Below are 20,190 nucleotides of genomic sequence, written 5' to 3' on the forward strand. Positions count from 1 at the left end.
CTCAAACATTTTTTCTAAAATTTCTACTTTAGAATCAGCTAACAATATGTCATCCATGTAATGGTAAATTATGAATTGTGGAAACTGTTTATGAATTATTTCCAATGGTTTTTGCATAAAATATTGGTACAGGGTGGGGATATTTTTGCATTCTCTGTGGCAAAACCTCACATTGACATCTCTTCATCAGCTGAGAATTATTGTAACTAGGTACCATGAAGGCAATTTTTCTTTATCTTTTTCTTGTAAAGATATAGTGAAGAAGCAATCCTTTAAATCAATAACTATACTAGGCCATTCTTTGCTTATCTAAGAAGTCAAGGTCATTCCAGGCTGTATAACTTTATTTATTGCTCTCAGGTTTGTAAGCATTCTGTTTTGGTTATTGAGACAGCAGACATGGAACAAATTCTGTTTTCTAGTTGGTCATTTTTATGTTCCATGTTTTGTATTTTACCTGTCAGATCTCTATTGCCATCTTCAATATTCTGACCCTTTTTTCCTAAGCATTCTATATTTTGTGTTCTATGATTTTCAGCTCTCCATTGTCATTTTCAATATTCTGCATCCTTGTTACTAATTCTCCTATGGTTTATACAAGTTCTTTATTTTTTGCTCTAATCTCAAACCATTTCTTTAAGAATATCATAATAATGATGAAACCCATTGCTATTACAAAAAATAATGTGTATACTGGTTAAGTCATGATTTTTTGATTTTCTTCTGATAAAATTCCTTCTATATGTGAAATAAAAGAATTCCTAAAGTCCTGTATCGTAAGATTATCCACCAAAAGTATGGCACAATTGATCTCAGATATTATATCAGCTCAAATTTTCAAGGATGTTGTAATTACCTTAGATATAATCCTGCTGTCCTGGAACTTTGATGCTTTTAGTTGTAGATCTCAAATTGTAATTATTATGCCTGGAGGTGTACCACCAAAAACGATGCTTCTGATCCTGGTCTCTGTAGAATAGCTCTTAACAAACTAAGGCAAGAAAAATTTTGTTAAATGAAGGAGTGAAACAATCCTCATGCAAATTGCTGGGACTGCAGGGCTAACAGGTGTTGCCTCCTCTAGTATTAGGAACCACTGGTGCCAAGCAGGATGCAAGTTGGGGAATGGGCTGCAGCGACAGTGGAGATGAGCAACGGTGAGGGCAGTCTCAGAGCATAGGCAAATGTCCCACTAGCTGAGGTGTGTCCACCTGGCTTAGTCAAAGGACCGTTCCTGTTCTGGGATAGTGGTGGTGGCGGTGGCGGTGGTGGTGGATGGTGGCAGCGGGCACACATGAGCGCCTGCACCACTGGAGCAAGGAAACCACAGCACACAGGTATAAGGAACAGACCCCGGAGCGGAGCACGGGGACAGGGAAGTAAGATGTAAGAGAATGCCAAGTCTCTGGGGTGGGGAAAGGAAGTGGTGTCTGCAGCCTGGGTGAAACCTAATTCCCCAGGTCCCTTGAAAACCCGGATCCCACTTCTCACACCAGATATTGTGGTTTAATAAGGATCAGGAAAAAAAATAGGCTGAATAAATGTTTATTCAGGGAGACATAACTTACAACAGAGACAGATGAACACCAGGAGGTTCCTCGTCCCAAGGGTGCCTCCAGATGCTCTTCTGTCCCTGTGCTGCAAGAGCGAGCGAGCTCCGGGACCTTCGCCAGACCTAATTCCCCCAGGTAACATCTGCCCCTGTCCCCACCCCCAATGGGCTTGGTCAGTGCCATAGGTGTGAACAAAGTGAATATCTCACTACACTCCACATCTCAGTTTCCTTAGCTCCTGACCTCACCTTTCAATGCTCAGCCCTCTCCCCAAGTCACCTATCTTAGATTCTCTCTCATTTCAACTCATGGACACCTAACTTTATACCACAGTACCCATCTCCACTCCTTATCCCTGACCGCATGGCCAACTTCCTCCCATCATAGATCCCTGAAAACTCACTTCTGATGCATTCCCTATACCAAACCACTTCTGTACCTCTGTCTTCCTCCCATCCTCAAATAACTCCTTAAACTCAATATATTTCCCTTTCTGATCTAGCCCTCAAGCTCCCAGATCAATACTAACTTCTCCATCCTTACACTTCCAAAACACATAAACACTTTCTAGTATCAAACTCTACCCCCATTTCTTACTTCCCCCCAAACTCTACATAGCAATGTCCCATGGCTCACCTTCTTGTCTATGCACTCTTGCTCACCTAGAAATCTAACAGACTCTGGGATCTCATCCCATAATCCATTGATTCTCTCTCACAATCTATTCCCACCAATATCTCTCAGCTCCCAATTTACACAGGACTCCAAACTCTTCTACTCAGATTTTATTCCTCCAAACTTCACTTATCAAAAGCTACTACTTCCTCCTCCCACACACAAGAGGGCCCTCTAACTATTTATGACTACACGTTTTATGCAGATGGCAGCTCCTTCCTGTCAAATAGCTGAGTTAGACCTTCCCTGCCAGTCATTAACAATACAACATACCTTCCTTAACACAGGATAATCTCTTAATCCCCTCTTTGCATATTCATCCTCACCCTTTAGTTTTTGTTCTGTCAAGAACACCCATTTCCCACAAATCTCATCTCTCTTCTGACACTCTGACTTTTCCTGTGCCCAGATGATTGCCAAATCTCCACTGCTAACTGACTCCCCTAAATTCATTAACTGTCTAGATGTTCTCAGATATCAAACTCTGAATAAATCCTACACTTCCAATTACAAGACATAACTAAACCCAAGCTCTCTCTCTCTCTCTCTCTCTCTCTCTCTCTCTCTCTCTCTCTCTCTCTCTCTCTCTCTCTCTCTCAAGTCCTCCATTAGCTTCAGTCCCTCTCACCCCCAATACCCTAATTACCAATGCCCTACCCCCCACTACTGACTGCTTGTCCTCTTAATCATGCAAGACCCTTTTGGGGAACCAAAGCAAAGGTCTTTCAACCTTTCAACACCAACCCCAAAAACTTGCTACAGACCTCTCATGGTTTTCCAAGATCTTCCACAATCATTCTTGTTCCTGAAATATCTCAATTTTGAAACCCACATAGATGAAGGGACTCTAGCCAGCCCAAGCATGGCAACCATGGCCCTGGCTGGCCTTGCCCTTCTCCTCCAATCCTTCTGCCTTGCTAAAATCCACTAATTATACTCTGGAAGCTGTCCCCCCCCACCCAAGGACCATTCCCTTAGTTGGCCACTTCCTATTCCTGAGGCTGACTACCAAGGTCCAGATATCAAAGCACTGAAGTCCAGCAATTAACCCCAGCCCTTTGGCCACCTTAATTAACACATCCAATTAAAATTAAACACCTCATCCTAACAAGAGATTCCCCCCACACACACACACTTTTTTTTTAATGTGTTTTGGGGTTTTGCCATTATGAGGATGTCTTCTATCTTGGAATTGGAGTTACAGACAGTTATGGGTTGCCATATCAGTGCTAGAAATTGAACCCTGGTCCTCTGGAAGAACAACCAGTGCTCTAATCATAGAGCCATCTCTCCAGCACCCTCCCCCTCTTTTCCTTTATAAACTGCCATTTGTCTATGGGTCACATCTGTCTCCTCTGTATCCAGAGGCAGTACTTTTTATTCCCCAGGACAAAGATACCTTCCACCTGTTCCTTGCTCCTTTCCCCTTCTCTCTCACCCTCTGTCTCCTGTTTTGGTCTCTTATTCCCTGCCCTTTGTCTTTCTGGGTCAAAAAAAAATTCTCCTTTGCACTAAGAACTTTATCTTGGAGTGTCTTGAGCTGATACAGCTCCCTGTACCAGAGACCTAGCAGAAAGTCAAATACTCCCATTCAGCATTAAGGGAACATTTATAATTGAAAGTAAAACGGAAAGGATAAGAGAATTCCTGTGGAAATGTCAACTTTTGGTGTACTAGGAACTTAAAGAATTCTGTAGTATTTGACAGCAGAAACATAAAAGAATGCTTATGTGTTATAGACAAATTTAGTTTATATCATAAGAAGAATCTTGCTTTGCTATTTGAATAGTTGAAGTTTAAGAAGAATATGGTTTTTAGGAAAAAACAATTTATTTAGACTGCAGCAGAATGGCACCATCCGTAACTCCATTCCCAGAGGAAACAAAGACTTCTGGACCCAGTGGGCAACAGGAATTCACACATGCATACATGCTGGCACAACACACATGTACAAGGGACGTAAAAGAGAGAGAGAGAGAGAGAGAGAGAGAAATTCATCTTTTAAAAATACCTAATGCATGTTTTTTTCAATATATTGATTATTCTGTTATCAGAACTGATTTGTACCAAAGCAGTAATTGTGGGATAGACATTCATCACAAACATCTGAAGAGCTATGATGGCTGGGTCCAACATCCACAACAGGACTGCGGTGCATGAGATGATGAAGTCCACCCAGTACATGACCACAAAGACAACCACCAGCAGCAAGATGGTCTGGGTGGCCCTTTTCTCAGGAGATGCGCTCAGGTGGCTGCGGCTGTGAAGATATTTGCATTGCCTCTGATGTCTGAACAAGATGATCACCATGTATGCACTTGTGGTCAGCATAACTCCTACAAGAAATACATCTCTGGAGGTTGTCACTGTTAAAATCAGTGCCCTGATGATGATGTTCATGGGGAAGACTGAGCAGGATTTGGTGACCTTCATCTGGTTGGTGTCACTTGCATTGGTAAAAGCCCCAACATAGAAGATCTGGTGGCTATTGAATGACAAGTTGAAAGACCAAATGTAGAAGAAGGCATGGATTGTGTATTTCTTTAGATTAGGTTTAAATTTTGCCAGCACAGAGGAACTGGAACTGATAGTGACAGCCTGGTACACACTCAGGAGGCAGGTGATGCAGATGGAGAGGCCTCTCATCACTCTATTTATGTAAAAAGTTGTCTTACATTTGAGGTTATTCTCAATACTCAGTGACTCAAATACATCCATAAGCCCAATATCCCCTCCAGTGAGAACCAGCACTATGTGGATGAGGGTCAGTTGATAGGAGATCAGGTCCATGGGCTTAGATTTATGAACTAGGATTATGAAAGTATAGAAAAAAAAGGAGAACTACATTGGCCAGGACTCCAAGACCAGCTTGGAAATAAAGGACATTCTTTAATGAAAACATATGGGGAAAGTGTACTAGCTTAAGAGCACAGTAGAAACTTATTTTATATACCTGAAAAAAATAACAGAGTATTCATCAAACATGTGACTCAGTGGTCAGTATGTCTATATCAACAATCTGTTTTACCAACTTATTCTTGATTAACCTATCTTTTAAATTTTTTGAAATTCCACATTGCAAATGTCCTATATTTCTATATAACTTCTGTAGTGAGGTAGTCCTTCTGTAGCACTGACCACGCCCATTGGGGGGTGGAGCTATGGGCGGAGGTGACCTGAGGAAGGAGGTCGGAGGGGGCCAGGAAGGCGCTCTCTTTCTGGCGTGACTCGGACAGGAGAGGATCGGGTTGAATTTCCTGGTGTTCATCTGTCTAGGTTGTAAGTTATTTCTCCCTGAATAAACATCTATTCGGCTTATTTGTTTATCCTGATCCTTATTTACCGCAATATCTGGTGTCAGAAGTGGGATTTACCTGGGTTTTGCCCCCAGGCGGCAGAAGCCGCCCCCCTCCCCCACCTTCCCCAACGGGCAGGGTTTAACCAGGTGGACTCACCACAGCTTTGGGACATTTGCCTCTTCCTTACTGCAAAGGAGATCTTTGCCGCTAAAGCAGACCTGAGAAGGCACTTACCGCTTAACATTTTTTGCCCATTTCCGCAGGGGACTTTGCATTCGCGCAGAGCCTCTCGGCGGCACCCGCCCGGCGGCACCCGCCCGGCTTGCACGCGTTTCGTCTTGTGTTACAAGTAACTCCAAAAGTCCCCTTTTAACAAAATTCTGCTTGCCATAGTTTGTTAAGAACTTTTTACAGGAACCGGGATCAGACGAGCCTGGGCGGCTAGGCGCTATTTGATGACACACCTCCAGGCGTAGCTACCACAAGCTGAGATATACAACTAAAAGCATCAAAGTTCCAGGACAGCAGAATTACACCTAAGGTAATTGTAACATCCTTTGCAATTTAAGCTGATATAAAATCTGAGATAAATTGTTCTATAACTATGGCAGATAATTTTACTATGCAGAACTTTAGGAATTATTTTACTTCATATGTAGAAGGGATTTTAGCAGAAGAAACTTATGACTGGACCAATATATACTTTTATTTTGTAATAGCAATGGGTTTCATCATTAACATGATATTCTTAAAGAAATGGTTTGAGATTACAGCAAACAATAAGGAACTTGTACAAACCATGGGAGACTTAGTAACAAAGATTCGAAACATTGAAAATGATAGAATTCAAAGCATAGAGACAAGGATTCAAAACATTGAAAATGATGGAATTCAAAACATAGAGACAAAGATTCGAAACATTAAAAATGATAGAATTCAAAGCATAGAGACAAGGATTCAAAACATTAAAAATGATGGAATTCAAAACATGGCATTTGAGTCTGGGAAATGTAAGGAAATTTTCACTAGAAGTGTGTGTGTGTGTAATGACTGGACTATTGGGCCTAAGAATCGACCAATAGCATATTGTTTACTGGGTCTGATAACATAAGTACGTGTACAGTACTTGAGTGAAAAACTGAGAGTTGTATCAAATATGTTCATGAAATAAATGAACTTGAAGGAAAATGGAGAGTGTATCTCTGTTTCCAGCGTGACTGGATCAGATCCACGAGGGCCCTGCCTCATCACCACTGCAGACTTTCAATGTGAATTACTCAAAACAAACTGAAAACTCTATAGTGCTTGCAGACATAAACTGATGTTTCCATCATTTGGTTTTCATGGTGTGATGCTCTGTGTGCATTGACTAAATAACATTTACTGGCATCATTTTATTCCACTTTTTAAAAACAATTATTTCATAATTCTACCTTATCTGTTTACCACTATAATTTTGTTGTATTTTGTGAGGTGGGAAATAGTGATACATAGGGGTGGTCCCAATCTATAGTTCAGATTGGCTTCAGTCAAACTCAGGATGTGCCTGCCTTGGCCTCCAAAGTGCTGGAATCACAGGTATGTGTGACCACACCTGCCTTCACTTTCCATTTAGTCTTACAACATTCACAGATAAACTTAAATTAACTTGGCATATTTTGTGAATGCCTATTTTAATGAGCAATTATATTTTGGAACTATTAGAGGAAAACTTTGGGATTTTGACTTTAAATAATTTTACATTACTCAATAATTAAAATACTTCTCACTGCTAATGAAAAGCATATTCAATATTATATAGGAATTAGTGTAACAAGGTTCAACTTTAAAAACTATTACAAATGAATTCATTTTAATTAAAGCACCCAAACTCCTACTGAAAATTACCAAGTTTACATGTTTTGTAAAGATAACTTTGCAGGAATTTAATGAATAAGTGAAGTCAGACTTCTAGATATTTTGAGATGCCCAAAAAGATCTACTTCATTAGAAATTATCATAATAGGATAAGCAAATCCATGAAAAAATGTAAACTTATTTATATAATGTTAAGAATGTCTTATATTTTACTAGGCCATGAAGTGAAACTCTCCTAAAAATTTGCAAGTATGGCTGGGTGGTGATAGTACTTGCCTTTAATCCCAGCATTCAGGATGCATAGGCAGGAGGATCTCTTGAGTTCAAGAACAGCCTGGCCTATAGAGTAAGTTCCAGGACAGACTCCAAAGCTACAGAGAAACTCTGTCTCAGAAAACAGCAACAACATCAAAAGAATTCCTAATTATATATGCAAACTTAATAGAACAAAAACTTACTGATAAACACTAAATTAGTTAGTATTTGTTGTATATTCCCAGTTTAAAGTTTCACATAAATCAATGCATAGGTTGAGAACAGGAGTAAAATGAGAAAATATAAAATGTAATTTTAGTGTATCTTAACATTACAAATGTACTTCCACAAACTAATAAATGTGTTCTTTGTGCTTTACTCTGTAAGCCATTTCAGGCATTTTGTGAGATGGATGGAAAATTAACACAGCTGTCTTTAACGAAGAGGAACCATGTCTTTAGAATTACAAGAGTACACACTCAAGAGAATCCATAGTCAGATATGCTCATTCAAATATTCCATTTAGGGCCACTTTTTACAGAGATATGGACACACAGTCATTGTAAATAGAGATGGGTTTCATGACATTTTCATTCAATATTTAATACCCATTGGTTGTCTCCACCCTGTTACCCTTTCCTGACTCTGTCCTGTCAGTGAAATCTACAGTCTTTACAAATAATTACAGTGATATTTTGTGTCCACAAGCATCTATTGTGCTTGCTAATGACACATTATAGCTCAAAAGTAAAATTCTAAACAGAGAATTTTCTAATGATTGTATTACAGAAATTCCTGCTTCATTCTACCACTTGCTTACAGTTATTACTATTAATGAAGAGAAAAAGAAACACTCACCAGCCTGGGTCTTTGATGAACATGGATGTGGAATGAGGCCCTAAGAAGCAGTTATAAGGAAGAAACGCCATCACCTCATCTCCCTCTACACCCATAATTACCATGTCACCTGGAAATGGGCAGCACTGACATTGAGGTTGTTAGAAAGTGGTACCATCAAATGTGAAAGTTCACTTTCCTAATTTCAGGAAAATAGTGGAGTAGGAACAGCTGAGCTCTGTGTGTCCCATGTGTGAGCTATTCTCCCCAGGCCATACCTGTCTGTGTGAAATAGGTGATCCCAGTCCTTGTGGACAAAACAAAAGCAAAAATAATATCCCATTCATAAGAAATAAGAAAAACATTTTTGATTCCTCAAGGAATCCTTGCTGCTTCCAAAACATTCCTAATGGTGTGCATACTTACTTACAGTGGCTTCAGAGTCTCACCTGAACAAAACTTATGTTTTGTTAAACATAAGAAAATGTCACCTCCAAACACGCTTGATGAAATTTACCTTTTCTTACAGAGAGCACAGACATGAGGTAATATAATCAAGAGATAGTGAGCTGTGGGGATGGGGTTGCAACTCAGCTGGTAGAGTGCATGTAGAGAAGGTACTGTTTATGTGAGACAGCAGGGAAAGAATTAAACTTCTGGATTAGAGGAACAGGTTAGGTAGTAGAATCCCAAGTCAATGGCAAAGACAAGACCTTCAATAAGATCATAGAAGAAAACTGCTTCAAATGTAGGAAAGACACAGCCATACAAATACAAGAAGCACAGAGAACACATAAGAGACAAGACCAGAAAAGAGAATTTTTCATGGCATCTCATAATTAAACCACTAAGTATGCAGAACAGGAAAGGTGTACTGAAAGCTGCAAGAGAAAAGCTACAGGTCACAAATAAAGAAAACCTGTCCAAAGAACAGCTGACTTCTCAAAGGAAAATTTCAAAGTCAGAAGAACCTGAAGCAATGCAAGTAAAGTTCTAAATGAAAGCCAAACTAAAATAGTATGTCCAGGTAAACTACTGCTGTGGTTAAAGGAGACCAAACCATTTTCCACATCACAGACAACCTAAAATCTTTACATTCAACAAACCAAACCTGAGATAATATGGGAAGCTTTATTTTGGGAGTAAAAGAGGAATAAACAAAACAAAGGGACTATGGTAGAAAGATGAGCCATAATTAATAAAACAAAAAGTACCACTGAGAACACAACACTAAAAATCAACAACACGATGACAAGAACTAACACACACACGTTTCAATAATTTTTTAAACATGAATGGCCTCAATTCTCTACTCAAAAGTCACAGAGTGACTAAATGGATCAAGAGACAAAATCTGTCTATTTGGGGCCTACAACGCATTAGTTATAAAGACAGACATGACCTTAGAGTAAAGGATGGACAAAGTACTCCAAGTAAACTGAACCAGGAAGTAAGCAGGAGGCACTAGCCTAACATCTCACAAAATAGATTTTAAACTAAAACTAATCAAATGAAATAAAGAGGAAAAGTGTATTCCAATCAAGGGACCAGGTAACCAGGAAGACATCACTACCCTAAACATATTCACATCAATCTCAGCAACATACAATTTCAAAAAAATCGATTTCTACATTAAAAGACACAGATTAACACCAATCTGTTGATGGTAGGTGAAGTAAATACCCAATCACAATACTTCACTTAAATCTATAGTACACAGCCATGCTAAGAAAAATAGCATGGCAATTTCACCAAACCTGACAGATAGACAGAAGGTACAAGCATGGGGTCTTTAAGCTGCAGCCACTGATCTTTGGCAAAGATGTGCACCTGAGAAAAGCCAGCCCTTCACCTTTCAGTACATGAAAAAATTAAGTTCACATGTAAATTACTTAATATATAGTTCCATCTCTCACAGAAACTAATTCTAGGAATCTTACAGACATTTACATAAGACCCTAATCTCATGATTAAAGCGAAAAGTAGGGGACACTTCAACATATAGATGGGCAAATTTCCAATTCAGACTCCAATTGCACAGGCAATAGAGAATTCTCAATAGAGGAATCCAAAATGGCTGAAAGACACTGAAGAAAGTGCTCAACATCCTTAACCATCAGGGTAATGCAAAACAAAACAACTCTGAGATACCATCTTATTCCTGTCAGAATGGCTAAAATCAGAAACACCAATGACAGCTTATGCTGGAGAGGACGTGGAGAAAGGGAAACACTTCTCCACTGCTGATGTGAGTGCAAACTTGTACAGCCATTTTGGAAATCAGTATGGCAGTTCCTCAAGAAAATGGGAATCAGTCTACCACAAGACCAGGCAATTCCACTCTTAGGCATATACCCAAATGATCCACATCCATGCAAAAAAGACATCTGTTCAACTATGTTCATAGCAGCATTATTTGTAACAGCAAGAACCTGGATGCAACCTAGATGCCCCTCTCAACTGAAGAATGTATAAAGAAGATGTGATATATTTACACAATCAAATTCAACTTTGCGGGGGAGGGGGAAACAATGGAATCTTTAAAGTCACAGGCAAATGGATTAAACTTGAAGAAACCATCCTGAATGAGGTAACCCAGTCACAAAGAGAGGAACATGGTATGTACTCACTCATATATATGCATAAAGCAAAGGATCATCAGCCTACAGTTCACACCGCCAGAGGAACTAGAAGGCAAGGAGGAACCTAAGAGATTCATATAAGGTCCCTCACAGAATGGTAAAGGGACAAGATCTCCTGAGCATACTGGGAGCAGGGGGATAGGTAGTTTGTGGAGAGGGAGTTAGGAGAAAGAGAACGGGAGGAGAGGAGAACATGTGGGACCAGGAAGATTGACTCGGGGGTCAAATAGACAACATCAAGAAAAGAGATACCATAACACAGGAAGCCATTATAGGTTTAAGAGAAAACTGACTCTAGAGAAATTTCCAGAGACCTTCAAGGATGACCACAACTAACAATCTGAGCAACAGTGGAGAGGCTACCTTAAATGCCCTTCCCTGATAATGAGATTGGTAACTAACTTATATGCCATCCTAAAACCTTCATGTAGTAGCTGTTGGAAACAGAAACAGAAACCCACAGCTAAGCACTGAGCTGAACTCCTAGAATCCAGTTGCAGAGAGGGAGGAGTGATAACCAAATGGGTCAAGACCAGGCTACAGAAACCCACAGAGACAGCTGACCTCAACAAGGCAGAGTTCATGGACTCCAGAGTGATAGGTGGGAAACCAGCACAGGACTAACCCAGAACCCCTGAACATGGATCTCAATTAGAAAGCCTGGGCAATCTAAGGGTTATCTGACAGTGGAACCAGGATGTATCCCTGGAGCAAGAAAGGAATTTGTGAGCACATTCCCCATGGAGGGATACTCCCTTAGCCTAGAGATAGAAGGGAGGGCCTAGACCCTACTCCAAATGACTTGACAGATTTTGATGATCCCTCCTGGAAGCCATCACCCTCCCTGTGGAGTGTGTAGGGAATGGGATGGGAGGAGGTTCTGGCAGCATGGGAGGGAGGGAGAGGGAACTAGGATGTATAAGTAAAAATAAGAAAAAATAATAAATAATTTTTTAAAAGATACAGCTATATCATTATTGGAAATATACCCAGAGGCCTCTTCATCCTATTACAGAGACATTTGTGTATTCATAATATCCAGAAATTGGAAACAACCAGATTTCTTTTAAGCAGAAGAATAAATAAGGAAAATGTGGTACATTTACATAACAGGATATCACTCAGGCATTAAAAGTAATGAAATTTGCATGATGATAACCACAGAGGTTCGATAGAGTTATGGAATAGAGGTCAGTGATCTCACTAGGAAGTGAAAATAGAGTTGATAGTTATATATGGAAGAGGAGGTGATGAGAGATGTCATTCTGTATATATGTTTCTCTTATTGGTTAATGAATAAGCACTGTTGGCCAATAGGAAAGCAAGGTAGGCGGGACTAGGAGACAAGGAAGATTCTAGGAAGGAGTAGGGAGGGGTCAACATGTAGAGATTTGAGAGAACAAAGGTCCGGGCCCACTCTCCCGTAAGATGAGACCACGTGGAAATACTTAGATTAATAGAAATGGGATACTATTTATGACAGAGCTAGCTGATAAGAAATTCTAATAACAGGCTATCAGCTTTATATTTGAAACAGCATCTCTGTGTGATATTTGGAGCTGGCATGGCTTGGGACCAGGCAAGCAGGAAATACCACTCATGACAAGAAGGTCTAAAACAGAGGATGGGGGAGTCAAATGGAGAAAGGCAGGGAGAAGAGCAAGAAAGGGAATGCAGCGAGGTACAGCTAAAACTAAGGAACATTTAAGGACCCATGGGAAAAGGTAATACAGTAAATGCTTCCTAAAGTATATACATACGGAAAAAGTAATGTAAATGAAATTGCCAAATAAGAGTTAGGACAGAGCCCCAAATGAAACCGCTCGTCACCAAATGAAGCTTCTAGTACTGGGAGTCGGTTATATCTAATTGAGTTGTTGGCCAAAGGGGCTAATTGAGAACCTGAAAACAACCCAGGGGATTGTCAAGGCCATTGTTTGCTCTATAGAAATCATAGACAACACCGGTTGTCCTGAGACAATACCTACACAACTAACTGGCCGTGAAGAACTCAAGCTGGGTCTCTTCTAAAGCCTTTACCCCTTCAGATTATAGTTTGATGATCCCTCCTGAAAGACATCACCCTGCCTGTGGAGTGGGGGGGGGGGGTTGGATGGGACGGAGGAAGGGAGAGAGGGAGAGAGGAAGAGGGAACTGGGATCGATATGTAAAATAAGAAAAATAAATTTTAAAATGTGCTGCATGAATAAATTAAAAAAAATACACAAAGTGAAAAACCTTACAAAACTCATCCCAATACTAAAGTTTGCATCAGATTCTTTTCCTTGGTCCCCATGGAGGGATACTCCCTTAATGCAGAGGCAGGAGGGAGGGCCTAGTCCCTACTTCAAAGGACTTGACAGATTTTGTTGACCCTTCCTGGAAGGCACCACCCTCCCTGTGGAGTGGGGGGGATGGGATGGGAGGGTGGGGGGCAAGAGAGGGAGAGAGGGAGGGAAGCAGTGAGGAAGGGAGGGAACTGAGATCGATATGTAAAATAAGAAAAATAAATAAGTAAATAAAAAGAAAAAATCCTTTCTTACGGAGCTCATAGAATTCTTTGGAAATGATGGCAGAAAGATTGTAAGAGTTGGAGTAGACAGAGGACACCAAAAAACAAGGCCTTCTAAACAAAGAGCAACAGACTCACATATAAATTCAGAGAATGTGTAAGCATGCACAGGTCTGCACCAGATGGGCTCCTAGAAAGAAGTGGATACAGGATCTGTCCCAAACCCAGAAGCTACCTCCATTTCAAATGAAACAAAATCTTTTTCCAAGGAAGTCTCACTGTGGAAACAGACCACTCATAAGGATAGGCACCACGCCTAGCAGTAGATGCCCAACACAAAATGAACTCAATGATGACTCCAGGACCTTTGCATATATTTGGACTTCTGGTTTTATGATTTTATGAGACCCCTATGTGTGAACTTGTGCTTCTATATCTATGTGTGTTTCTGTTTCTTTGGCTGTTTTTCTTCCATTTGTTTTGTCTTCTTGTGATTAGTTTATTTTTGTTTAATAAAGTTGGATTTTATTATTACCACTTACATGTTTGTTTGTTTTCTAAGGAGAGACAGAAAGGGTGTAGATCTGGAGGAAAGAGGATCTGAGAGGAGTAGGGGAACAGGAAACATTATTTAGAATGTATTGCAGGAAAAGATATTGTCTCAATAAAAGAAAAGCACAAATTTGAATGGGTGGCGTGTAGCGGTGAACGTCTAATCACAGAGCTGGGGACACAGAGGAAGGAAGATGACTGCACCTACCATCTTGGCCTATTAGAAGCTCCAGGTCATAGTGAGAGAGGAAAACAGCATATGAATAACAAAAGTCAGGTCTCCTGGCCTCCATTGGCATGTGCACACATATTCTTCCTCTGTGCACACACACATGCATACACACATTCAAAAAAACACACTGTACATCATGTATCTGCAGATAAATAATTCTGAGCCAATGATAATGTTTCAATAGGTGTGGATGACATGAAGTAAAAATACACAGGAAATGAAATTTAGACTCGTGAAGGACCTGTAGTTAAAAATGGAATGTTCAAATTCATGTCATATTCATGATCCAGAGAAACTATGCTTACGAAAGAGAATTAAATTCACAACAGGATATTTAAACTATTCTTGTTGACAGCAGGTAGATTAAAGTTCCTCTAAAAGAAAAGCTTAAAAATTCATTATCAATAGGGAGATTCCTTTGAGCAACCTCAGCATAAAGGGAATATTTATGATATAAAAGAAAAGGGAGAGTGTAAGAGAATTCCTATGGAAATTAAACTTACAGTTTACAATGAACTTAAAGGACTCTATAGCAGTAGGCAACAGAAATGTCACAAATGTACATGCAGAATACCACAAATTTAATTTAAAGAATTTTATTTAAAGGAGAAACTTGATTTGCTACTTGAACTATTAAATACTTTAACAAGAATCTCAAGTTTGGTAAATAATAATAATAATAATCGCAGCTGCACCAGAATAACTCCCTATAAACATCTGTATTTCCACTGCCATGGGAGGAGCAGCAATGACCACTTCTGACCTCTGTGGGCACAAGGAATTCACTCATACATACATGCTGACATGATATTCACAAATACAACTAAAAATGAATAAATCATTTTATTAAAAATATGAAAAAATTACCATTACTTAAAAATCTTGTGGCACTTTGACCGGAAGTTTGCCAGCATATTGATTATTCTGTTATCAGAACTGATTTGCACCAAAGGAGTAATTGTGGGATAGGCATTCATCACAAACTTCTGAACAGTCAGGATGACTGGGTGGTACATCCATAACAGGACTGCAGTAGATGAGAAGACAAAGTCTACCCAGTACATGACCACAAAGACAAAAACTATCATCAAGATGGTCTGGGTGGCCCTTTTCTCAGGAGATGCTCTCGGGTGGCTGAGGCTGTGAAGATGCTTGCATTGCCTTTGATGTCTGAACAAGATAATCACCATGTACCCACTTGAGGTCAGCATAACTCCTACAAGAAATACATCTCTGGAGGTTGTCACTGTTAAAATCAGTGCCCTGATGATGTCGTTCATGGGGAAGAGTGAGCAATATTTGGTGACCTTCATCTGGTTGGTCTCACTCACATTGATAAAAGCCCCAACATAGAAGATCCGGTTGCTGCTGAATGACAAGTTGAGAATCCATATACAGAAGAAAGCACGGATTATGTATTTTTTTAGATTTTGTTTAAAGTTTGCCAGCACAGAGGAATTGGGACTGATAGTGACAGCCTGGAACACACTCAGGAGGCAGGTGATGCAGATGGAGAGGCCTCTCATCACCCTGCTTATGTAAAAAGTTGCCTTACATTTGAGGTCATTCTCAATGCTCAGTGACTCAAATACATCTGTAAGCCAGAAATCCCCTCCAGTGAGGACCAGCACTATGTGGATGAGGGTCAATTGACAGGAGATCAGGTCCATGAGCTTAGATTTATGAACTAGGATTATGAAAGTGTAGAAAAAAATGAGAAACACATTGGCTAGGACTCCAAGTCCAGCTTGGAAAAGAAGGACATTCTTTAAGAAGGACATGTGTGGAAAGAGTATTCATCATAATAGCAAATTGGAAACTTGTCTCATATATCTGAAAAGAAAATAACAGATTATACATCAAACTTGTGACTCAGTGGTCAATGTGTATTTATCATCATTCTGCCCTATCTACTTACTCTTGATTAACCCATCTCTTTAAATTTTGAAGTTCCATATTGGATATGGTCTGTATTTGTATATACCCTCCACATTATCTCTTGTGTATGTATAGTATAGTGTGCATAATAAATTCATTCTCAGCCATATTAAAGGCAGAATGAACACTTTATGTTCCTGTATTAAACTTGGAACTCATGCCTTAGAAATCAAATCCTATTGACTTACATTGCCTCATTTAATAGTTAACACCTAACACATTAGTGATGGGAGATGTCAGTCTGTAAATATGTTTCTCATACTGGTTAATGAATAAAGCACTGAAGGCCAACAGGAAAGCAAGATAGGTGGGACTAGGAGACAAGGAGGATTCTAGGAAGTAGTAGGGAGGAGTCAGCATGGAGAGTCTGGAGAGAACAGAGGTTGGCCCAATCTCCAGTAACATGAGATCACATGGAAATACTTAGATTAATAGAAATGGGTTAATAATTAAGACAGAGCTAGCCAATAAGAAACAAGTAACTGGCCAACAGCATAATATCAAATACAGAGTCTCTGTGTGTTATTTGGGGCTAGTGCCACCATGGGTTCAGACCGGCAGGAAAAACCTACTCGTAACACATTAGTGACAAACAGAGAATATTAATGATAAATATAAAAATTATGTTGACCTGGAAAAAATTTACAAAAGAAATACAAAATAGTGAGATGAGTAAGTCTCATGTTGCACAATCTTAAAAAGCTTTATTTTGAAACCAACTATGCTTTCACACATAATTCTAATGGAATAACAATGATAATGCACGATAATCCCACTATTTTAATCAGCAAGATGTCTATCATGGTTCAAATTTTCCTTTTTAGTTTTGTTTTGTTGTTGTTGTTTTTTCTTTTTTGTTTGTTTTTTTGAGACAGGGTTTCTCTGTGTATCTTTGGAGGCTGTCCTGGAACTAGTGCTGCAATCTATGTTGGCTTCGAAATCACAGAGATTTGCCTGCCTTGGCCTCCCGAGTGCTGGGATTAAAGACATGCTCCAACAACAATTGGATCACATTTTCCTTCTTTTATGTCCCTTTTTCTACAAAATATTACATTCCCAGGATCCAGAATTAACATACAGTTGGAGGCATTTTCCACACACAAAATAATTGTATATCTAATGATTATTGGTATAAGTGATCCTGGATTTCTCCCATTTTAGATCCCATTCCATCACATTTTGGAACACTCCACTTCAGGTTTAAAGAAAAACTGTTCTTATTGTGTGTGGGGGGGGAATGGGGGTGGCAGTTCATTAGCACTATGATTCCTTATGATTTTTTCTTCTTTTCTTCTGTCTTTTTGAGCCAACCATGTAGTTATTTTATCTACTAACTCCTTCTTTTGTATTTATCTCCCTGCTCCTTACATGAGAACCCCCATTATCCCATGTTCCCTATCAGATTGGCTGCACTCTGCCATTCCCCTGTATCTTCCTCCCACCTTCTTCTGTCCTCCCCCTCCCTAAGGAGCTCTCCTTTCCCATCTCCCTGATGATATGCACTGCCATTCTCCTCTCTAATGCTACGCACACCACTCCAATCCTGGCCATGGTCCTGCTTTGCTCTGATATCTGTAGTTGCTACAGGCTACATACTCTTTCTGAAGATGTGGAGATAGGAGCCTCCAACAAGAGAGAACATGCAACACAAATACAAACACTTGTTTTCAACATTTGTAAGAAACATGAACTTGCTGAAGATGACCATATACTGACCCTGTTTGGGAACTTCATTTTAAAGGAGATTCCTTCCCATGCACTGCACATCAAGGTCCCCAGTGTTATCATATGTCATCAGTACACAGACAGCTTTTACACTTTCACTCAGCAGTCTTAGCTTTGGTGCCTCTGTTGGTAATTTGACCAGTATCAATTTTTAATTGAATTAATTTAATCCAGTACTTTGGAATTAACTTTGTGACAAAAAAATAGAAAACTAATACACTTACCAAGATTCCTTTGAGAAAAAGATGCCCAATTATATTGTCATGTTCACTTGTATATTCCATATATGTATAAAAATGCAGAAGTTAGGGTATAAGCCCACCCTATAACATACCTGGGAATATGACAACATAATTCACACATTTTATACTTGCTTTAAAGTATCTAGATCTAGTATATGTATAGATGCTTCTAATTTGCCAGAACAAAACATTTGATTCACCAGCCAACATGTATTTACAATAGCTGCACCATGGTGTTATTGCTTTAAAAAAAATCCAGGATACAAGCTGGAGAGATGGCTCAGTGCTTTAGAGCATGGTTTACTCTTACAAAAGACATGGGTTAGATTCCCAGCAATGACATAGTGACTCAGAACCAACTGCAACTCTAATTCTGGGGGATTCACTGTACTTTGGGATCCAAGCATGCAAGTGGCACACAGACGTAAACAATAAAACTCTAAGCATTGAATTATCCACTCATTTGAATCACTTCACTGTGGCCTACTTACAGCTCTCTCTAAAATGAATGGAAAAGCAAACACTCACCTGGCCAGGCCTTTGATGAACATGCATGTGGAATGAGGCCCTACAAAAGCAGTTATAAGGAGGAAATACCATCACCTCATCTCCCTCTACACCCATAATTATCATGTCATCTGTGAGGGCAGGTCTCACCTTGAGGTTGTTAGAAAGTGGTAACATCAAGTGGGAAAGTTCACTTCCCTAATTCCAGGAAATCAGCAGAGTAGATGCAGCTGAGTTCTGGGTTTCCCCTGTGTGTGAGCTATTCTCCCCAGGCCATATCTGTCTGTGTGGATTAGCTGATCCCAGTCATTGTGAAGACAAAGGCAGTTTGTTTCTCAGTGGATAAATTTTGCCACAAAGAAAGCAAACTCTAAAAAGAGGTTCTTTGATGCCCATCACTTGTCTGAAGTAGATTGGTGTTTACAGAGGTATACATATCTTCTTGTCATGAAAAGTCTTGTTATTAAAACATCTTAAATGCCATATGCTGTAGCTCTATGAAGTGTTTGAATGCTACTTGACTATTTAAAAGATATCTCTGTTTGACCTTGAAAGCATACCTAACAAGAATACATCTTTCATTGATATAGATGACCACAATCATTTATTATCCTGAATAGAGTGTTACGTTAATGTTCAATGACTAAAAATTTACATTAAATTGATAAATGATTTGCATATGTACAATACATTAAAAAAGTGGAAATATATGTACTGAATTTTCTAGCAAAAAATAACCTTAAATTAGTTTCTATATACAAAAATGCATTAAAAAGAGTAGAATCATATATGCAGTATAACTAAAATAACCTTAAATTTATATCAGTATACAAAAATCTAAATGATATAAAATAAAGACTGTTAGTTTAAAAGTAAATTCAATAGTCTTCCCATTTATCCTATCATTCTTTTAACTACCTTTTTCTTGTCAGAACAAAAATCCCTAAATCCTACCACCTTTGTTTAGTTTCTTCCCTGACTATGATCAATAACAACTTGTAATCAAACTCCCCTAAATGACAACAACATCCATAATCCACCAAACAACTAAAAACTACCCACCTCACCTCTTGGACATGTGGGTGTCTTGTTTTCAAGACTGCTTTAGGTGACCCTGAGAAAATTGAGATAATTTCCAAGTCCTGGAAGAACTAGATGCTGTCCAGTCTCTGTGGGATGGACAAGTGTTCAGCTTACCCAAAGTCCTAGCTGGAGTATTCTAAGAGGCTGGACCATCTAAGCCAGACATCTTGAAATTGTCCTGCACAGTTTGTAATCCAAAGCTGATCTTTGGGTGGTATTGGTCAGCTTAGTGGTATTACCACATCCAATTACAATCGTCATTGTGGGGCCTCATCATCCTT

General features: G+C 39.4%; 2 protein-coding genes across 2 annotated transcripts; both read right to left on the reverse strand.

Moving 5' to 3' along the window:
• Positions 1-1,086: 1,086 nt before the first annotated feature.
• On the reverse strand, positions 1,087-5,130 carry LOC127235880 (vomeronasal type-1 receptor 90-like). The gene is given in 3 exon segments (XM_051203268.1): positions 1,087-1,483; positions 4,240-5,060; positions 5,062-5,130. Coding segments are annotated over 3 exon segments (1,287 nt in total).
• Positions 5,131-15,283: 10,153 nt separating this feature from the next.
• Positions 15,284-16,219, reverse strand: LOC127235547 (vomeronasal type-1 receptor 90). Its single transcript, XM_051202878.1, has one exon. It carries the CDS (start codon positions 16,193-16,195, stop codon positions 15,284-15,286), a length of 912 nt encoding a protein of 303 aa, XP_051058835.1. The 5' UTR covers positions 16,196-16,219.
• Between the last annotated feature and the right edge of the window lie 3,971 nt (positions 16,220-20,190).

This window comes from Phodopus roborovskii, unplaced genomic scaffold, assembly GCF_943737965.1.
Source record: "Phodopus roborovskii unplaced genomic scaffold, PHOROB, whole genome shotgun sequence".
In the NCBI taxonomy this organism is placed as follows: Eukaryota; Metazoa; Chordata; class Mammalia; order Rodentia; family Cricetidae; genus Phodopus; species Phodopus roborovskii.